Source organism: Erithacus rubecula (genome assembly GCF_903797595.1).
Source record: "Erithacus rubecula genome assembly, chromosome: 18".
NCBI lineage: Eukaryota > Metazoa > Chordata > Aves > Passeriformes > Muscicapidae > Erithacus > Erithacus rubecula.
In genome coordinates, this window is record NC_136670.1 from 862768 (window position 1) to 882562 (window position 19795).

The 19795-nt window shown below is 43.5% G+C and overlaps 1 protein-coding gene across 5 annotated transcripts in view; it reads right to left on the minus strand.

Annotated features, from left to right (window-relative positions):
- NDRG3 (NDRG family member 3) overlaps positions 1 to 19795 on the minus strand; it is a 378731-nt gene that overhangs the window by 22411 nt on the left and 336525 nt on the right. For 4 of the 5 annotated variants that reach the window (XM_079322022.1, XM_079322021.1, XM_079322020.1 and 1 more), the window contains exons 2-3: positions 10288 to 10392; positions 5081 to 5116 (exon numbers count right to left, since the gene is read on the minus strand). In XM_079322022.1, the coding sequence (XP_079178148.1) occupies positions 5081 to 5116; positions 10288 to 10344 (93 nt within the window). In that variant the 5' untranslated portion in view covers positions 10345 to 10392. Of the gene's footprint in view, positions 1 to 5080; positions 5117 to 10287; positions 10396 to 19795 lie in introns of all 5 variants that reach the window. The other variant, XM_079322019.1, reaches the window with a different exon arrangement.

Consider the following 19795-nt stretch of genomic DNA (forward strand, 5'->3'; position numbering starts at 1 on the left):
GAGACAGCAGTGTGAGACTGCATCCTTCCCCACGGGCTGCAAACAAAACAGAGAACCTCTGGCCTCTCCCAACCCCTGAGCAGTGGGCTAAAGGTGACACCACCTGCACTCACACAGCCTTTGTAAACCTGAGGCCCGCACAAGGGAGATCTGAATGTGCTAACACAGCTGAGCCTGAAATAGTTTGTGTGCCTGCTAGACTCCAGATCACCTTAACTCCTCAAGGAACCTGGGAGCTAAGCCAAGGGCCATGTTTCCAGCCAAGGAGAGTCCTCCTACTCATATGATGTCCCAAACTGCATTTCAGTACTCTGTTGAAGACAATGAACATCTTAAAATCTCTTGAAGAAGAGAATGCAAGGCCGTCTTCTGTGTCTCCAAACTTTCCACATTCCTGGGAACTAGAACTGCATTGAATTAAACCTGGTTACTCATTAATTGCTGTGAAATACCATTAATGGATGTTGCATAATGGCTGAAAACAGCTCAACCTAAAGCACATATATTTGCCTTGCTCTAAAAACTCACTCATAAGAACTATAAAGTACAGGAACTGCAAGTATTAAAAATGCATAATCACCCCTTTGGCACATTGTTGTCACAGAATACAGAAAGCAAAACTAATGTCTAAGTAAACCCCAGGGAAGGATTGTGCACATACATTTAGAAATAAGAGTCATGTTTCAGTCCAAGTCCAGCTAAAACTTTCCAGAACTCAACACTGCAGTTTTACTAAAAAAGTGAGCTTTTAGATAGAAAACTAGAGGGGAAGAATTACAGGAAAAGCTTCCCAACAAACATAAAGAATGCAAAAAAAAAAGGCCAAAATAAAATCCTTTTTTAATAATTGTTGTCTTTACAGTGCTTTTTTGCTGCAATGTCAGAAGTTAAAATCAGTTCTTTAGTGGTGATGCTAGTTTTAATAAGATTAGCAGCAGAATTAACCTAGCAGGTATTGAATAGACTTGCTTTCTAGATTAAAACATTTTGTGTGTTCTAATTAATTTCACTCTATGACTTTAAACAAAAGAACTCTTTGTACAAACCAGAGGAACAATGGTGCTCAATATTCCAGACAAAATGTTTAATAGGGGTGAGAACGGCTCCCATTATTCACATAGAAAGCAAGCCCTTCCTCAACCTTATTTCAGCACAGTAAACAGAAGATGCCTTAAAACATCTTGTATTCAATGCCACTGGGTAGTACCCACAAGCCGTCTTAAATAAAAAATGAACAGTTTCAAAAAATGAGCACAGTTTCAATTCAACGTCTCCAACATCAGGAAATCCACACAATAGAATACCTCAATAACCTCTCAGCAGCACATTCCCTCTGACAGCAGAGCAAGTAAAAATAAACCAAAGACACTAGGCAAGAATAAGCAAACTTTTAAAAATGCAGATTAAAAAAGCTTCAAACTACTTTAAGTTTACATATTTGCAAAAAACCTTCCCCAAAACTGAATCAGTACAAACACAGACTTATTGAAAAGATACTTTCAGTAAAAGTAAGTGGCAAAAAATTTTTTATCGAGGTCTGACATTAACTCTGCAAACATTGTGCTTATTTTTACTCTGGGCACATGCAACTGAGTAACTCCACATTTTTCATTAATGCCAGCAAGACAGCACATTTTTATACCAGGAAATTTCTTTCCTCCAAGGGTTTATTATGCATGCCTTGTCTTTACTGTTTCAGATGAACCCTGCATGTTCTGGACTTACTTATTCCCTCCTCCTCCTCCTTTCTGCAAATACTCAGCCAAACCCCAGACCACCTCCACACACTCCCTTCTGCATGGTGTGTGCTGAAAGCCAAACACTTCTCTGTCTTCCCGTTGGAGAGAGGCAGCAGAGGGGAAGTGTCAGCTCAAATGATCAAATCAACTCATCAGATCAAATACCAGCTTATTTCAGACAAACATAACAAGTTTAGTTGGATAGTTTTACAAATATATCAGCATATTCCTTCATTTCTATTTAAAGCAAATCATCTGGAAGAGAGATGTAGGCTGAGACAGAACACCTACTTCTGAAAGCTGCAGAGGGTCTGCAGATAATAATAAAAGCACAGGCACAGCTCTATTAACAGTGCAGGTCACCGCACCATCTGTCCATAAGCATTCCAGACCATTTATTCAACCATCTGCCCATGGACATTGGGAAAAGCCCAGCCTGGACTTCATTAGGGTTCATACCACTTTTAAGTAAAATGTAGGTCTCAGATTTAGGTTAATACTTTTTAGTTCTGAGAATAACCTAAATTCATATTGCTAAAGACCACTAAGCCCCCATGCTAGCTCTCCACTTCATCTCCACTGCAGTTACCAGATTATGTGGGGTTGTTTAACTGATGCCCAGGCAATCTGTTATGTAGCAGGGTTAGCACTGGTAGCTTGCATATGAACAATTTAAGAAAACCAGGACAGCTGTATCTGGAAGTCAGCTGTACCAGAAAAGCTAAAAGCTTCCTCACACACATTCATCCCAGAGTAACAAATTTCAGAAGCAGGAAGAAGCAGAAACTTCTGCTGTTGACTTTGCCCAGATCTGATCCTGGCAAGTTACTCAAAAATTAAACCAAACATACAGGGAAATAAATAGAAATTCACAATGGCATTATCCCTTTTCACCAAAGGAAAATCTTACAAACTTAAACATGTTACATCTATTTTACATATGTTTCATGTTGCATTGAAAAGTAGCATATGCCAAATATACAGAAACCAGTGTGGGGAACCGTCAGTGACAGGGCTAATGACACGCTGCTGAAATGGGAATAAACTAAACACTTCTCCCTTTCATAAGCATGGCCCAGCTGCAGGGAATATGTTGAAATTCCAGATTTCAGCCAGAGAGAGGTCTAAAGGCACCACAGAACTGACACTGAGGGTGGCTGTTACTCCAGCTGTATCCAAGGAGAAGCTAGGGTGGGGACATCAGTCAGTCCTGGAAGGAGCTGGGACCCTGAGGTTAGCTAAATTGGTTATTAGCATGGTGCTAATAACACCAGACATGGTGGGTTCAATACAGGCCATTCACCTAGGAGCTGGACTTGTTCTTTCCAACTCACCATACCCTGTGAAATTCTGGGATGGACTTACAGCAAATGATCTCATGGCCAAGAGTACAGAATAATACAGACAGGATTTGTTCCAATATGACAATGTCTTTTACTGGGGGGCTCAAACTGGACCTGCACTGCCAACAGGGTTATCAACAGTGCTGACAGAGGCTCACCTTTCCCTCACCATCCCGTTCCCTCACTGCACTGCCTGCAGCCCTGCAAGCACAGTTCAGGATGTGGTCAGCCCCAGACAAAGCTACAGCTTTAACTCAATTTAAAACAACTTTTTTTAACTGTTAGAAAAATAAAAAAAGTCTGAAATACAGGTCTCACATCACTGATGCCACAGTCTCATATTGCAAACACTACACTGTGTAAGATAATAAAATCCATCTCACAAATTCTTTAAATTTTGCCTTAAAATCCACCAGGTCCCTTGCAGATGTTGCTGCTATTGGAAGCTGATTGAGAACTTCACTGTGCTGTAACTGGAAACCCAGCCTTAGATCTGGGGCTCTGCTCAAAGAAAAGTGCAAAGAGGCTTTGGTTGATGAAGGGAAGTGTGGAGCCAAGAGGCAGCAGCTACACACAACTCTATGACAGGGTCCTTTCCCACCTTCCCACTCCACTCCAGCTCCCATCACCATGCCACTCACAGTCAGGCGAGGTGTGGGCACACCCAGAGATTTGGTGGGTCAGTAGAGGACTGCCAGCAGAGGCCAATACACAACATATTCATATTCTTCCCAATCCTGGCACACAGAGCTCAGCAGGAAGTGTCTCTGCTGTCTACACTTCCTCAAAGGCACTGCACCTATTTTTACCCATTACCCATCTGACATGGGAGCACGCTTTACCTCTAAAGGTAACAGAGAAGGTATAGATAGAGACATGACAGTACAGGAAAGTGTTTCAAACCCATTGTCTAACTTTATGTCAAAAGAAAAAACATTGCTTAACACTATTGCTGATTTCCAGATCAGACACTAAAGTTATAATGTGATTATAGTGTTTTTTTTATACTTGTAGGCTTTAAGATACCAAAACTTGCAGTTAATTGAGCTAAAGCAGTACACTGATGTGTACGTGCACACTATCAGTATTTGATATTAAGAGAAGGAAAAAATATGGACTGCCTTTACTATGTTCCTGATATGCATAGGCTTGCAAATGGTTTTCTGGAATGATCTACATCAACAGACTTCTGTTTATCACAGGATGTTACCAGCCTCTGGTGTGCTATAGCAGAGCTGTAGGACCTGCCCTGTGCTCAGCAGAGCACTACAGACACAGCAGCCTGCAACTGCTAGAGAGAACAGCCACTAGCTGCATACCCACATGCTCAGTGAGAAAGCAGCAGGATAATCTGGTATGAGAAATGAGCCTGTGCTCCACAAAATGCCCCATAGAATCTCAGTGCTCTGCTCTGCCTATCACAGAGCATGTTCTCTCTCTTGGATGGCGGTGGAGCAACCACTTCTACAAAAGGATTATTCCTATGGCAACCAGAGCCATTGGGTTCACCTCTGTACCATCCATAAACCCCTGATAACAACCATGGCTGTGTCAAAACAGGCCCAGCAAAGCAGTGTGCTGTATCTGGGGCAGCTCTCTCACTTCCATCTCCTCTCAAGGAGGATGCTTCAAACAGGTAGAACATGCAAGCTTCTCCTTTCCCAGCCAGTGAACCAGACAGGACACAAAAGAGCTGCAGCTTTTTAGCATACTGAATTCTCCAAGAAACTATTATTCAGGAAAGCAGCCATCCAGCAAGATGTTGTGTAGCCTCAGCAGAGCAGTCTGCACCTCAGAACTCTCTGCAGCTTGGCATGCAAGGGTGAAGGCTAATTTCTGTCACTGGATATATTCCAGTTCTTATTGATTAAACCTTAACAGGAGCTAAAATTAAAATATAGAGGTTTTTGTTTGGGTTTTTTTTTTAATCTCTCTCAACATCAATGCTGAGCTATGAGGAGTTACCAACTGATCCTTGTGTCCTGTACATGGTCTTACCTGACAGTCGAAGTCCTGGAAGTTGCGAGCTGCATTCTGTTAACAAAAAATAAAAAAAAAGAAAGAAAAAAGGAGATCAGCACAATGTCTCAGACAACATAATGAAAGTTTCACATAGAGACCTTTGGTTATAGCACAGTTGACACTGGCTGCAGTCAGGTAAGGAGTGAAATGCAAAACTTGTACAAGCAAATTCCATGCAAGATCTGCCCATTCCTATACAACAATAGTTATAGGGCTGTAAGGAGGCTACCAGCTAAGGGAAATGAGTACCTTTGTACACAGCTGAGAGTGAGTGTTAAAGCAGGGACATGTGCACATAGGAAACACACTGGCAACAGCTGGGCTTCATACAGATCTGGGTTTTGTCTACTCCTAGTGTCCATTAACAATGTGGATGCAAAACTCCTGAAGGGACTGCTCCTGGGATCTCATGTACTGAGTGCAAGAAAACAAGCCTGCAGTCAGCTCCTGTGCAGCCACTGCTGTAGGTATGGGATCTGCTTCACGACAGACACAGGGACCTGCAAGCTCCTGAAACCCGAGTGCATGGGAACTCTGTGCAGTAGCTCACCACTGACCCTTCCCAGAGGGTGGCTCCATGCATGCAGGCAAACACAGTCAGTACAGCACCCACTTGGCATCCTGCAGCTGCCTGTGTGCTTTGAAAAACACTGTCCCAACCACACAGTAGATTACATCACTGAGAGCTGTCAGTAAAAGGCTGAGCAAACCACTTGAGATGGCATTCCAGCTTATGTGTTTCAGACATAGCACCCGGTGTGGTTTGCTTACTGGCCAAATGCCAGGGTGTTCATTCACCCTCTCTTGCTCTCAGCTGGGCAGGAGAGGGAAAAAATTAACAAAGGGCTCATGAGTTGAGATAAGGACTCAGAGAAAACACTCTAAGGGCAAACAGGTTCAAATTTAAAGGTGCAAAGTAAATTTATTATTAATAGAGTCGGAGGAAGAAAACAAGAAGGAAAATAAGTCTTTAAAACACCTTGTTTGTTTTTTTTCCCCTTAGCCCCCTCCTCCTTCCCAGCCACAAGCACAAGGAGCCAGGGTGTGGGGGTTTTGGTCATCCCTCGAGATCTGTTTGCTCAGGGAGAGGAGTCTTTCCTTTGCTATGCCATGGGGCCCCTCCCATGGGAGACAGTTCTCAATGAGCTTCCCCAGCATGGGTCCACTCTCATGAGCAGCAGTCCTGCCAAAACTGCTGCAGTGTGAGTCCCTCCCATGGGCACACAGTCCTCCCAATACTGCTGCAGCATGGGTCACTTGTTCACAGGGTGCAGTCTTTTAAGGCTGCTGTAGTTTGGAAGCACAGGCCCTCTCTCCATCTCTGGAAGCTGGGGCTCTCTCTCCATTTGAGTCTCCCACTGGATCACAGCTTTCTGTGGCAACCACCTGCTCCAGCGTGAGCACTTCCCCATGGGCTGAGAATGGATCTCAGCATCCCCCATGACCTCATGGGCTGCAGGGGCACAGCTGCTCCACCATGGTCCTCACCGTGGCCTCCAGAGGAACCTTGCCTTTGGTGCTTGGAGCACCTCCTCCCCCTCCTTCTCCATGACCTTGGTGTCTCCATGTTGTTTCCCTCACATGTCCTCACTTCCTCCTCTGCTCTGACTAGAAGAAAAACTGCTGCTCGTAGGTTCTTCAGACGACAAGTTCAAAGATTCCTGCAGGATCCTGCAGCTCTGAGAGGCTGATCTCATTCAGGTTCTGCACTGGACAGTCCCTCACCATATTTCTGCTGCCGGCCATGGGGCCCTGCCACCCCCCAGGCACAGCCGGCGCTGTTGGAGCCTCTCTCCATGCGGCTGCTGGGAAGGAGAAGCTGCTGCCGTTGCCCTTCCCCCAGCGCAGCTGCTGGGGGCGGCCAGGCAGGCAGGGCTCGCCAGGATAGATCTGCTGGGGGCGGCCAGGCAGGCAGGGCTCGCCAGGATGGAGCTGCTGGGGGCGGCCAGGCAGGCAGGGCTCGCCAGGATAGATCTGCTGGGGGCGGCCAGGCAGGCAGGGCTCGCCGGGATGGAGCTACTGGGGGCGCCCTGGCATGCTGGAAAAACCTGAGCGCGGCTGTCTTGATTGTTCTTCTTAAATATGTGTTGGGGATTGGTTTTTCCTTTCCTCTTTGCCTGTGGAATTTTTCCCATTGACATGCTAAGAAGCAATGATGGCTAGGTCCTTGAGATTGGGGGAGAGGAGGAACCTCTCTGGTTTTTGGGAGTTTCTCTGGGAGGGAGGGGGACAGTGCGAGATTAGAAGCAGGTAAAGAAGAGCAGGGGGACAGCTGCTCTCGCTCGCTCTTGGCTTTGGAGGAGCAAGGTCGCTGCTGTCGCTGCTACCGCCGCCATCCCAACACCAGGAGCTGCCTCTGCTGCTGGATCCCGCACCCCGGCCCTGCCAGGACACGCTGCCACTTCAGTTTGCTGTTGGCGAGCGCCGCTGGAGCCGCGGGCCCGACCCTGCCCGGTTGCTGAGCAAAGCCTCTCTCCTCCATCCCTTCCCGCCCGGGCCCCGCCGCCATCGCCGCGCGCTGCCCGAGCCGCGCCACAGCGCCCCCTGCAGCCGCGCGGGGATCAGCGCCCCGCCCCGCCCCGCGGGAGCCGCCAGCGCTCCCTGCCGGCCGTGCCGGGAACTGCACCGAGGGCAAAGAGCCGCGGCCGGCAGCGCCGGCACCGGGCTCCTGCTCTGGCCGCTGGAAATGCCATCGCTGCTGCTGGTTTGTTTGCCTTGTGCACACACTAGTAAAGAGCTGCTATTCCCATCCTCATATCTCGGCCTGAGAACCCCTTAATTTCAAAATTACACTCAGAGGGAAGGGGTTTACTTTTTCCATTTCAAAGGACAGCCTTGCTTTCCCTAGCAGACACCTGACATTCAAACTGGGACAACAGGTCATTTAGAGGCCTAACCTCTCTAATCGGGCCAGCAGCATTTCCATTTTCAGAGCCATCAGAGATTGGTTCTGTTGGACATAGTTAATATTAACCTTAAGTTACACACAAACAAAATAGTGTTTATATTCTTTAAAAGTTAAGGTTGTAACTTTTTGCTGTTTTGAGGCAGAACAAAGTCTGGATAGAGTGGTCCACCTTAGCATTACCTACAGTTCAGATAAATGAACAAGATGCAACCCATTTCCACTTCCTCTGGTAATTGCACTGGTTTTAGAGTTTGAGACACCAGAGCTCCTTCTCTGTGTACAGCAGCCTTTGTATCTAAGGAGTTCATGAACACTCACTCATTAGCACCTTAAGAGTGTTAGTGTGCTATTTCTGGCTATTAATCCATGCTGGCTCAAACTCCTATATCTAAAGTGGGCTGGTCAGTAAAAACCTTAGTGAATGCCAGCTCAATAAATTTTGGACTCTGATACGCTGCACAGAACAGAAGGTTATTGCACCACACCCTCATACTCTATAAACTATGTCTAAAAAGTACACATGTATTATTTCAAGCTTGAAAGCCTTAATAAGGGCCAGACCTTGGAGGTGGCTGCTCCCTGAGACCCTCATTTTGTTAAAACAAAGTGTGAAAAGGAGAGTCACAGCAAACTTCTCTTCCCATGGAGTACTGAGGATGGTTCTGGAGCTGCCTATTTCTCCCTACTGAGATAGCATCTATTTCCTGTAACTTCAACACTGAGTCAAGCAAAGAAGTAATCACTCTCTGGGAGCCCTTCTGCACCCTGGTTAACAGCACTTGTTGTTCTGTTTGGGTGAGCACTGCCCACTTGAACCACAACTGACACCACAGCAAGGACCAGATGGGGCTGACCAGGCAACATTTGACAGAAAGACTGGAAACTTGTAAAGTGCAAACCACTTAGATTTGGCATGCTTCAATGCCTCCTACTTAGGTCAGGGGACAGAAGCAAGGGCAATCTACCCAGCTGAATTCAAACACAGAAAATACCAGGAGAATCATGAGCAAGATTTGGGCCACTCTATTTAGGAAGCTTGACTTCTGCAAATGTTTCTCTCTTGGTTTGAAATTACAAACTGCCCTCAAAGGCCATATTCTGCATTTTTATTTGCTGATCTACACTGATCTTGTACTTTGAAGACTCACTCTTCCAAGAAAGTTTTTTTTTTTTAATGGTAGAAGCCCAGTGCTCAGCACCAGTCTGTCAGAAAGGAAGCTGGACTGCAGATTTCAGCTGAGTTTTCAGATTTCACATATACTAAATAGACAAGTTAGAACACTAAAGAAATGACCAAAAACTGTTCCATACAGACTAAAACATAGCAGAATTCCAGAGATTCCACCAATTTTGTGGGGAACTGCAAGCATACAGTGAGTGGACATGCACCACAGACAGCCCTTTGGCAGCACAAGCCACTTCTTGATCATCAGCCATCAAACAGCAAAGCCTTAGGAACTCCTTCCCACACCATCAGACTTGGCTGTGAGCTATGCAAAGTGACCAAACCACACTGCTCATCATCACAGGCTGCAGATGCAAGATGCTAGATCTTGTTGGGATGCCTGTAAAGAAGTTAGGCACTCTCAACAACAGTTTGTGGTAGAACCCAGTGAGGCTCTTCCTCCAGTGAGCCCAGATGGCTCTTCCCCAGCCCACAGAAGACAGAGTGAAAGACTTAAACAGCGACTGCAATGCAATGATTTTCCAAAGTCTCAGTACTACAAAAATCTGCATAACTGGGCTCTGCAGACATTGAAAGGAAATGACTCTCCATTACTAAATCCAGGGAGATAGGGCTGGTATAGGGGGTCAAAACAATAATGGATCATTTAAGACAGAATATTAAAAAAAAAAACAACCACACACCAAACTAAACAACAAAACAAAACAACAGCAATCAAAACCAACCAAACAAAAAACAGGATACAATCCAGCATTCCTCTAACAAGTAGAAACTTATTAGAGGTTCTACAGCTACACCAAATCAGGAATGGGATGACTTTTCCAATTGCCACCCAGCCTTTGCAAATCCTCAGTACAGGTATGCACTGTTTGGCCAGGACTCCAAAATTACCTGAATTGTGGTGGTCTGTCTGTCCCTGAGAATTTAGAAGAGTGGGTGGTGGTAGATTACCAGAGTGGGGAAGAATTTAGTGGGTTTCAGTATTTAAGGTACTTCAATCTGTAGACAGATTCTGGCAGCTAGGGCTCCTGGTAAGACACAAAGTCAACTCAAGTACACCTGTGAGGACAAAGCAGCAGCCAGCATTACCTTGTCATTCAGGAGTGGTTTGATCTCTGTCAGCTGAACATCCTGAAGTTCATCCATTGTGCTGTAAGTAGAGCCAATTAATCTTCAAATCAGCAAACAGGGATTCTGAAACAAAGGCACATTGTTAGAAAGAGGATTGCAGGATATGCTAATCAAAGAATGCTTAGAGATTTTTCGTTAAACTTGTCTGTGCTTCAAATTAAGCCAGAAGAAACTGGTTCTTGATACAACACAAAGCACCTGTAAGTGCAGAAGGAAACCTAGTGCTGCTCCCACTGTGTCAATCTGGTTACTCCTTGCCCGGCCCACTGAAAGCTGCCCCTTTCAAGTGAGAAACTTCATCTACTTCCATGCATTGCTGATATTTCACCCAAGTCTGGAAATGAACTGGAAATTAATTACTTGATCAGAAGAGTGAAAAACTGTTTAGTGTGCAGTAATACTGACTTCCCCAGCCATGCCAAACATACCCTACCACCAAAACAGCATCCTACCACCAAAGGCAAGGCTGTGCTGTTTCCCTCAAACATACAGCCAAAAACACATCCACACAGGAGATGGAAGTGTAGAGATCCACGTTCCTTACTGGCAGAACATAAGAGAGTCCAGAACTCAGGGCAGCCCTTGCTGTACGAGGTGAGATATAAAAATGGCCCTAGGTAATGCTGGAACATGTGCAGACAACACTGTTTGCTTGGCAGCCCAAACCATCATTCCATCAGATGGTGCAGAGTCAGCAAAGGTAGGAAAAAACTGTAATGAACAGTATAAGAAGCTGCCATATGTCTATGGGAAATTGCTGCTGTCACAGAGCCAGAGGAGAAATCTTTGAGTATAAATACAGCAATGAAGATGGAGGAACAATATGGCTGAGTTTACAAGGCATTTAATTTTTACTCTAGACACTCTGGCTGTGTTTCTAGACAGAAGAATTTCTAGTGCAAGCATCTGCAGCAACATTAAAAGGACTTTGGCAAGAGATGATCACACCTGATGGTGCAGACTACCTGTTTGTTTAGGAAGATTGTACCTATTACTGCAGATGAAACAAATGAAGTCATCAACTTCATTCAGTGGAAGAGAAGTAAGCATGTGGTGGCTTCCTGGGCATCAGCTGAGCATGCTAGGAAAATACTTCTGAATACATCACAAATCAAATTATTTGTCTAAGATATTACAGGCTATTAACCACAGAAGAAAAAGAGTGAAAAAAACCCAAGTGTTCCAATCCTCCTTAATTCCACTCAAGCATGTGCTGGGGAGGAGGGATTCACTCCAAATGCTGTGCAAAGCTGCACCTTTTGTGCCAGGACTAGCAGTGGTGTGGCTGAAGCCAGTCTGTCACAAAACAAACCAAATCAAATCAAACCAAACCAAAATGCCTTTCCCTCTGAAAATCAGCCATAGGAACATCCATCTCTTTTAGCTCCTTTGTGTTGGGAAACACAATTATTTTTCTTTTTCAGACTTTTTTTGCTGTAAAACATATCAGTTGTGAGAGTTCAAGAAATCAGTCAATCTACAGGCAACAACCCCCTTACTTCACAATGAATTTTTATTCAGAAAAGGAGTAAGAGCCATTATGCAATGCACTGTAAATCCCAGAGGAAAGTTCATTAATGTCATACTGCTAAGATACTATGGACTAAAAAAATATTTCTAAGGAATCACAACTTCCATATATACTGGGACTGATCAAGAGCTCAACATCTACCAGGTTCTCTCCAAAACAGCATCACAGGAGGTTACAGACACAAAAGGAGTTTCAAACAAGCATCACAAAGCTTATCTGCAGAAAAGGTGCAGCCAGGTGACAATATAGAATGACCACCTTCACCTTATTAGTTGGAAAGCATATCCTTTCTCTGATGCTCATCTGCAAATACACTCACTGGTGGCATTCAAGAAGGTCATGTTTATTCTTGGGGTCACTCAAGAGACAAAGAAGTTGTCCACTCTACACAAAGGAATAAGAAAATTGTCCACACATCAGCCACTTTTCTCTGTGGGTTTTTATACATGTGGGAGTTTTCCTGTGTCTTGGCTTCAAGATCTTGCTTTTTTGCCTAAACCAGAATCTACAGAGAAAGAGGACACCAGTATAAAAACCCCTCTGTACTGATCTGTGGCTGACCAAAGAACACCTCAGAGCACCAATTGCTCTGCATCAGATTGCTCAAAGAACCCTTTGCTATAGCCTTGCAGATATTTCTTCTGTTTTTCCTGTAGCTATATGAAGTCCCAGAGAGGCCAGAGATGCATCCCACACAAACCTGCCCAGGTACACTGTTTGCTGTCAGTACAAGCACGTCCATGAAGTGTGCAAAGTCTAGAGAAGGGCAGGCACACATTTTGTACCCATGCACTACATTGTTAATCATTTATTATATGAGAAGAAAAAAAAAAAACCTAGTAGGGGTTCAAAGCAAGGATCATCAAATACATTTATCTCATCAACTGTGATTTAATACCTGGTCTCTAGATGCAACTACAGCACATACAGTAAACAATACTGAAACTACTCTGAAATTAATCTGATGTTTATCTTCCTGGTTCACTATTGCTCCAAATGCTGTCTCAAGGGAAGGGGGGTCTCTAGTGCAAGCTGCTGTCAGCCACAGAGTGCACTATGTGCTGCCCCTTTCTTAAAGCAAACTGGATACTAACAAAAAATGGCTGCTGATTTGGGTGCTGAGAATTCTGTGAAACTTCCTTGAGACAGAAAAGACAACCTTCCTTAACACCAGTTGGGTTCCAACAGCTGTGAAAACCTCTGTAGGGAAGTTCACAGAAGAGTAAGAGACTTGTTCTGCAGTGAGTCTGCAGCACAGTCAGCCTGGGAAGCTACTCAGCTCACAGCAATTCTCACCCAGAAATAAGACCTACAAAGATCCCTCTAGAAGGAACCAAATACTGAGGTGTGCCAGGAAGTCACTGAGAACTGCTCCACTGAAAGCAAAATCACACAGAAAGATTAAACCTGCACAGCCTCAGACAGTGGATTTTTTCTAAACATTTTGACTCTGTATCTATTCACCTAGCTTGGAAAGTTTTTTGAAGGCTTTTTGAGGGCACAGAGGGTCCCCATCACTGCCTGCAAGCAGCTTTTTTAGCATGCTAAACCAGCTCTTCCCAATCCACTCACTAGTGAGCTCTGCAGAAAATGGCCCCAGGACTTCATTTTAATCTGGTCAGAGGATATTCCACTGGCAGATGCACGTACTTTTCCCAAGGTTTTAGCAAGCTCAATGTGATTGCCCTAGATTAAATCTGGGTAATATGTCATTACACTACAAAATCTCCTAGCTCTACATGACTATTTGCCACAACTTCATCTGAACACTCTGCTATGCTAACAGCAGCATGTGTTTTGGTTTGAAACATGGCAAACAGGCACATTTGAGCAGAAAAGACAACAAAAAATTCTCAAAAGAGGAAGCTTTGTAATAGAGAGACATCTAGAGCACATAGAGCACATCTCCAAGTGCAGAGGCAAAGGAAAGTGTGCGGTGTTGGTGAGCTGGGCTATCCTCTATTCCAGCTATGCTAAAGACTCCTTGTAAAAGCTCTGCAGACTTGTCTGCCCAGGAAACAATTTTTTCCCTCCTTTCCTTCTGTTATTTAAAGAGATAAACATGTCATTTCATAAGCTGAAAGGAAGTTTAAAATACCACAACAAAGCAGCATAAATATTCATAACACTGAAAAGATTTTTGTAGAAGACAGGCCCCAGGCAAAGAAAAAGTTTGCCTTTAACAATCCATAAATGGCCCAGTACCACCTGCTTTGCAAGTATTCTTCTTGTCCCTATTTATATATTACTATAAATACACTCAAATCCCCCAGCTGAAACTATCCGCCCCTTTCCAAAGATTTCCTATAGGCTGAAGCAGATTCTATGCTCTTTGAAAACCAATAGGATGAGAACCCAGGAAAGATGTGGTGAATCATTAAGCACACACACTAGAATCAGAGTAGAAGACAGAATGCTACAAAAAAAACAACGACAGGCAAGCCCCAGAAAGAAACCATCTACCTTATATATAAGATCTTAAATATGTGCTTGCATGTTTACTCTAAAACAAGGCTGCTCTCCATTTGTATAATTTCAACATACAAAAAAATTAAATTGGAGTAAAGTTCAGTAAGTCAAGAGCACGAGTACTACCAGCCTTAACCCACTGAGTGTGAACTGCAATATCTGTAGGTTCTGAGGCTTCACTTTCTGGTCATTGAAGCTCTGACAAAACTGCTTCCTGCAGGGTTAGGAGCTGCAAGGGCTGTATCTTGAAATCAAATCTGTTTTCTTACGGAGGTACAATCTTTCCACACTATTTAGGAACTCAGGGCAACAAAACCTTGCATTCAGAGGCTAAAAAATCTTGGTTTTTCACCTCAATTTTCACTACAGCTTGTAATTTGTTCCCTCCATAGCCACTTTCACTTTATATGTTAACCACACAGGCAAAATTACACCCATCAGTTGTCAAGCTATGCTACAAAACATGGCATTACATACACATAAAAATATGGTCCCTCATTTGTCAGACAACAGGCAAGCTGCAGAAGCTCCTCTCTAGGGACTCACGGCCATGACAATAAGGGTAAGGTTCCTGAGAACCACTCCCTGACAAGCCAGCTACATCTTATAAGATGGAGTGCAGAAGTGTTGCTCCCATGTATGCAAAGGAAGTGAAACAAACTCTCAATTTGCAACCCATGCCAGAACCAAAGAACATCACCCATGGTCTGCAGGTTTGCTGCTCAGGCATTTATTTCTTCAGCCATGTGTGCTGTGTAACTCTCCACTGCACCTTCTCCCTTCCTTTACAAGGGGACTGCTGCTTCCTGTGGCACTCTTCCACAGATGGGAAACCCAGCTGCCTGGCAGGGCAGATCAGAGTCTTGCCATACAGATCTCAGCTAACCTTCATTTATGCGCCTCCAGACCCTAGGGCATTCCTGTTCTGTTGCTCCTCTGCCCTGTGCAAGCCTCTGGACAGCACTGTGCTTCCCACAACCTGCATAGGCTACTCTGTTTTCTATAATAAATGCTGGTGACATGGTAAACTTCCAGAGAAATAGGCAAAGGGCCCAAATTCAGTTTCAAAAAATTTCCCAAGGTTACTCACTTTGCATTCCAGCTCATGCATTTTTGGGAACATGTTACATGATGCTCCACCTCCAAGACAAACTGTATGCTTACAGAAAGAAACTGTGCTCTGTTTCACCAGTGCAGTCCCAGCTTCAGCTGTTGCCAAAATGATTTTTGTTTTTATATTTCCTTCATATATATTCGTAGCTCTGTAAACTATTGTTGCATAGTTATAGCTCCTAGTTAACTCCAGTACATTTCCCTACTCTGATAGGCAGAAAAACAAAACACATTCCAGAGGCTCCAAGCCCTGGGGGCCCAAGGTTAGGATGTCTGTGAGCCAAGGTTAAAACCAGCTCTTTGAGACACATTTTCATAAACAAAGTTTAGTTCTTACCTAAGGAGTGGGGGGAAGAATTCAGAAAAGAGTAGAACCAGGAAAGAATTACCTCATCACTAGTGCTTCTAATTGGGGATTCTTGTCAAATATGCTAATTTGCTAAATCTGCAAAACTGTATTCACCCAATGCAGGCGTGGGCATTTTCCCATATCTGCCCACAGAGGCCCTGAATAAAGACCAGCCTTTACATTACCTCTTATCCTAATATTGTCTTGGGAGTGTGTTGCCTTATTCCTAGCTCTTTAAGGCATCACTGTACTCAAGCAAAGCAATAGCAGCTTCCTAACCCACCATGGTTTTGCATCCCTGAAATCTGAACTACACCTAGGACAGAAATGTCAGTTGGTGCATATAATTTCTAAGGTGTTTAAGCAAGACCTACATTTAACAATGATTTAGTAAAAAAAAGGTCTGTGCCATCTCTCCTGATCATGATATCTCTTTCAAACTCTTTCCATTAATTCTGGATTAATCCAATTTTAATTAAAAGCAGTGTCATACTGTCATGGGTGTAACTGAGCTCAGGAAACAGAACACAGTCCCTAGTGAGAGCCTGAATTAACAGGCATTGATGATAGGGCTGATTAAGCAAGAATGATGTAAAAGTCTTTAAAGCACTTTACATTCCCTGGACCAGTGCCCATGAAAACACTGTTTTATGCTGAGCTCCCCTATGCAGGACAGTGCAAGAGGTTTTAGAGTGGGAACATCCAGGATATAAACTGGAATGAGAAATTTCTCTGATGAAAATTGTGCAAATTATTGGCTTTGAAAGAGTCTCTAAATAAGCAGTGATTGTTACCACCAGTTGTGTTTCTCACATGATGTTCTATGTCCTTTCATGCCCAGTGGCATCACTTTAAAGCAACACCTGTGTTACCCAGTGTCAGAGCTCACTTGGCTCAGACAGGACCACAGAGCCCTTCTTGCCAGTTTCATGGTGAAGGACATGTTCAACTGGCCCTGGTCCAAGATGTTTTCACATCTACTACCACTACTCCCCTACTTCCACTAGCCCTGTAGTTCAGGAGGTCCAACCTAGGCACTGACGAGGGTTTTGGCTAGACATTTGTCCAAACCAAAACAGTGTAGCTCTCCATCAGCACTGTCACCATCAGGGCATCCACAGCACCTTCTCCTCCTGCCATGTCCTCCCTGTCCTGTGTCCCCACCCTTCAGCATTCACTATGTGTGACTGACCTCAATTGCTCCCCAGCACACACCTCCCCTGCAACACCAGGCAAGTGGGGAAAATGCTGTCTTCAGCAGGAACATGCTCTTAAGCAGCTTATGATGAAATCTGACTGCTTTCCACCAGATCCTTCAGTTTCTTCTGCAGTTTTATTTTTGAGCTTGCTTCTGCTTCATTTCAGCCATGTTTACTACTAACCAACTGTTTTCACATTTTAACTGAAAAAAAATTAATCAAATGTGAATACATATTGCATTGAGCAAAATAAAGTGTTCCAGAGCAAGGTGAATTGGAAATCTGTTTAAATGAGATTTGCACAATAAAATTTATCATCAAATACCACATTTAAATTTACTGAAATTTAATGCTGATTTTGCATTTTATTTGTCTTATTGAAAAAAAATTGCATTTTCACCAGTTACTAAACATTAAATTGCAGTGATTCAAGACCCACTTAGACGTGGCTTGGAGCAATCAGGTCTAGCAAAAGATGGAGCTTTAAGGGCCCTTCTGACCCAAACCACTCCATAATATAACCATTACACCAAACTGAGCCTTCCTGCAGTCTGTGAGGAAGCAGTATTTAAATTATTGTATAGCTAAACAAATAACTAGCCAGACCCCAGCTTTTCTATTTTCTAATGCAGTTTTGATTGATATTTTTAGTTAATTTGTGTGGGGTGCTGCTGGGACATAAGAAAAATAATGAAATCAAATGCATAAGAAAAAATTTGTAGAGTAACTTGCATTTAAACTTTGTGTTCACTCAAATATATAAATTGCACAACTTAAATCTGATGCAGCAATATATTCACTGGTGAAGGTGATGTACTGTGCAATATATATATATTTATATATACACATACAAATATATATGCAGTTTGGGTAAACCAAACTTTAAAACCATCACAGACACCTGCAAAGTTCAGGAAGAACAAATAGTTATGCTCCTCAGTAGCTAAGAAGAAAAATGCTTCTGGTCCAGCTCATTTAGGTAAAGAACAGCCTGGGCCGTACATGTATATGCATTTAAATAATTTTAGAGTCTTTGCAGAGCAACCTCATGCTTTTCTTCACTCAAACTTGAAAAAATGGATTTTGGCTATCAGAAAGTAGTATACTTCCAGGCAAATACTGATTAAACACTTCAACAACTCCAATTCCAAGTTATCTACCATGGCAAACATGGGAGAGTCTGTAAGTTTTATTACAACTGTTCTAGGTTACAATGCAAAGATGTGCCCAAAAGTCTATATTCTATCACCATCTGCTGAAGCCAGGTGGGGCAGTGATTCTTATCCCTGTGGGAGATATCCTCTGCTAATGGGCCATCTGTTAAAACCAGATGGGGCAATGATCCTTATCTTTGCCATGTCCCAGCCTTTCTCCAGGAAGATATCATCTGTTAATGGGCCATTGAGTCCCACTGTATGACTGATAAAATTACATCATCCCATTGGGAGATGCTCCAGCCAGGGGGAGGAGCCAAGCCTTTCCTACCTAAATAAAAACTGAGATTTGGAACACCAAAGCAGCCTTTTTCCACTGGATTCCAGAGGAAAACTGGACCCTTCCACATCATCACTTGACCTTTGGAGGAAAACTGCACCCTTCTCCAGGATTACTGCTGTAGCCACCATTTAACTGAACTGCTACCACCACACTAACTAGCAGGATGTCAGGTTGTATTTTGACTCTGACAGTGGTTTTTCTCTTGTACTATTGCATGTATTTTATTTTTCTCTTTTTTCCTATTAAATTGCATTTCTTGGAGTGAGAGACTTGGAGTCTTTCACCGGTTTTGCTTTCAAAACCATTACAACAACAAATACATATTGCTCAATATTAAATAGTAATTAATAAGGATATCAAAGTACATAGAAGATAGATATAAGTCTCAGGATGCAGTTTCACTATCTTTATCTGCTCTAGCTGCAGATTGCTTGCAAAAGGGGAATTCACAGGACTGACACAAATTTTAAGAACACATTATGTGAAAAACAAATTGCTAAAATAAGATTTTTATTATATGCTTTTTGCCCCCTCTTCTTCATTAAAGAAATATTCCTCTTATGCATGTAGCACTGCTCCTGGAGCTTCCCAGAACAAGCTCTTCCATTTTGGCCTGTGTCATTGAAGGACAACCTCTTCTCAAGTATCAGTGCCATTACTTCAGACCCATTGCAACTGCCACACAGCTGTCCCTTCCATCATTTCCAGTCTGTGAATTTGTTTCTAAGCAGAAAACATCCTTTTGTATGTCAGGCTAAATAGCATGTCCCTCCTGACAGGAGTAGCAACTTCACTTAGCACAGTTAAAACCAGTAATGGATACAGGGCAGAAAATTCAGGACCAATTCAGAAGGTGATTACATTACTCATTTAATACAATCGTGAGCTTCTGCCAAAAGTGACATTCCTGTCCTCCCTCCCTACACGAGACAGAACTTCCTTCCTCTTCTTCCCAGGCTGATGATTATGCAGTAACTTGGCAAATCAGATCTCCTTACCCTCTCCCTCAAGTGTTTTTTCCAGGACTATTTTTCACTTGGATGAGTGAACTGACTGATGAAAAGGCTCCTTGTGCGCCATCTTTTTTCTAAAACATTCAAGTATCTTGATTTGAGGTTGCACTGTTAAAAAAATATCGTGTCTGAGCAGTGTTACCTCTTCAGCTGAATCATGGAGCAGATAATGTACATGCTCAGGACACTGCCAGATGAAATGAAGGGACTTGCACTTAGTTTCAGAGTATGATAAATGCAACCCGCCTAGACAGAGCGTATACAGAACATAGCACAGAACTCTGATTTTGTTGAG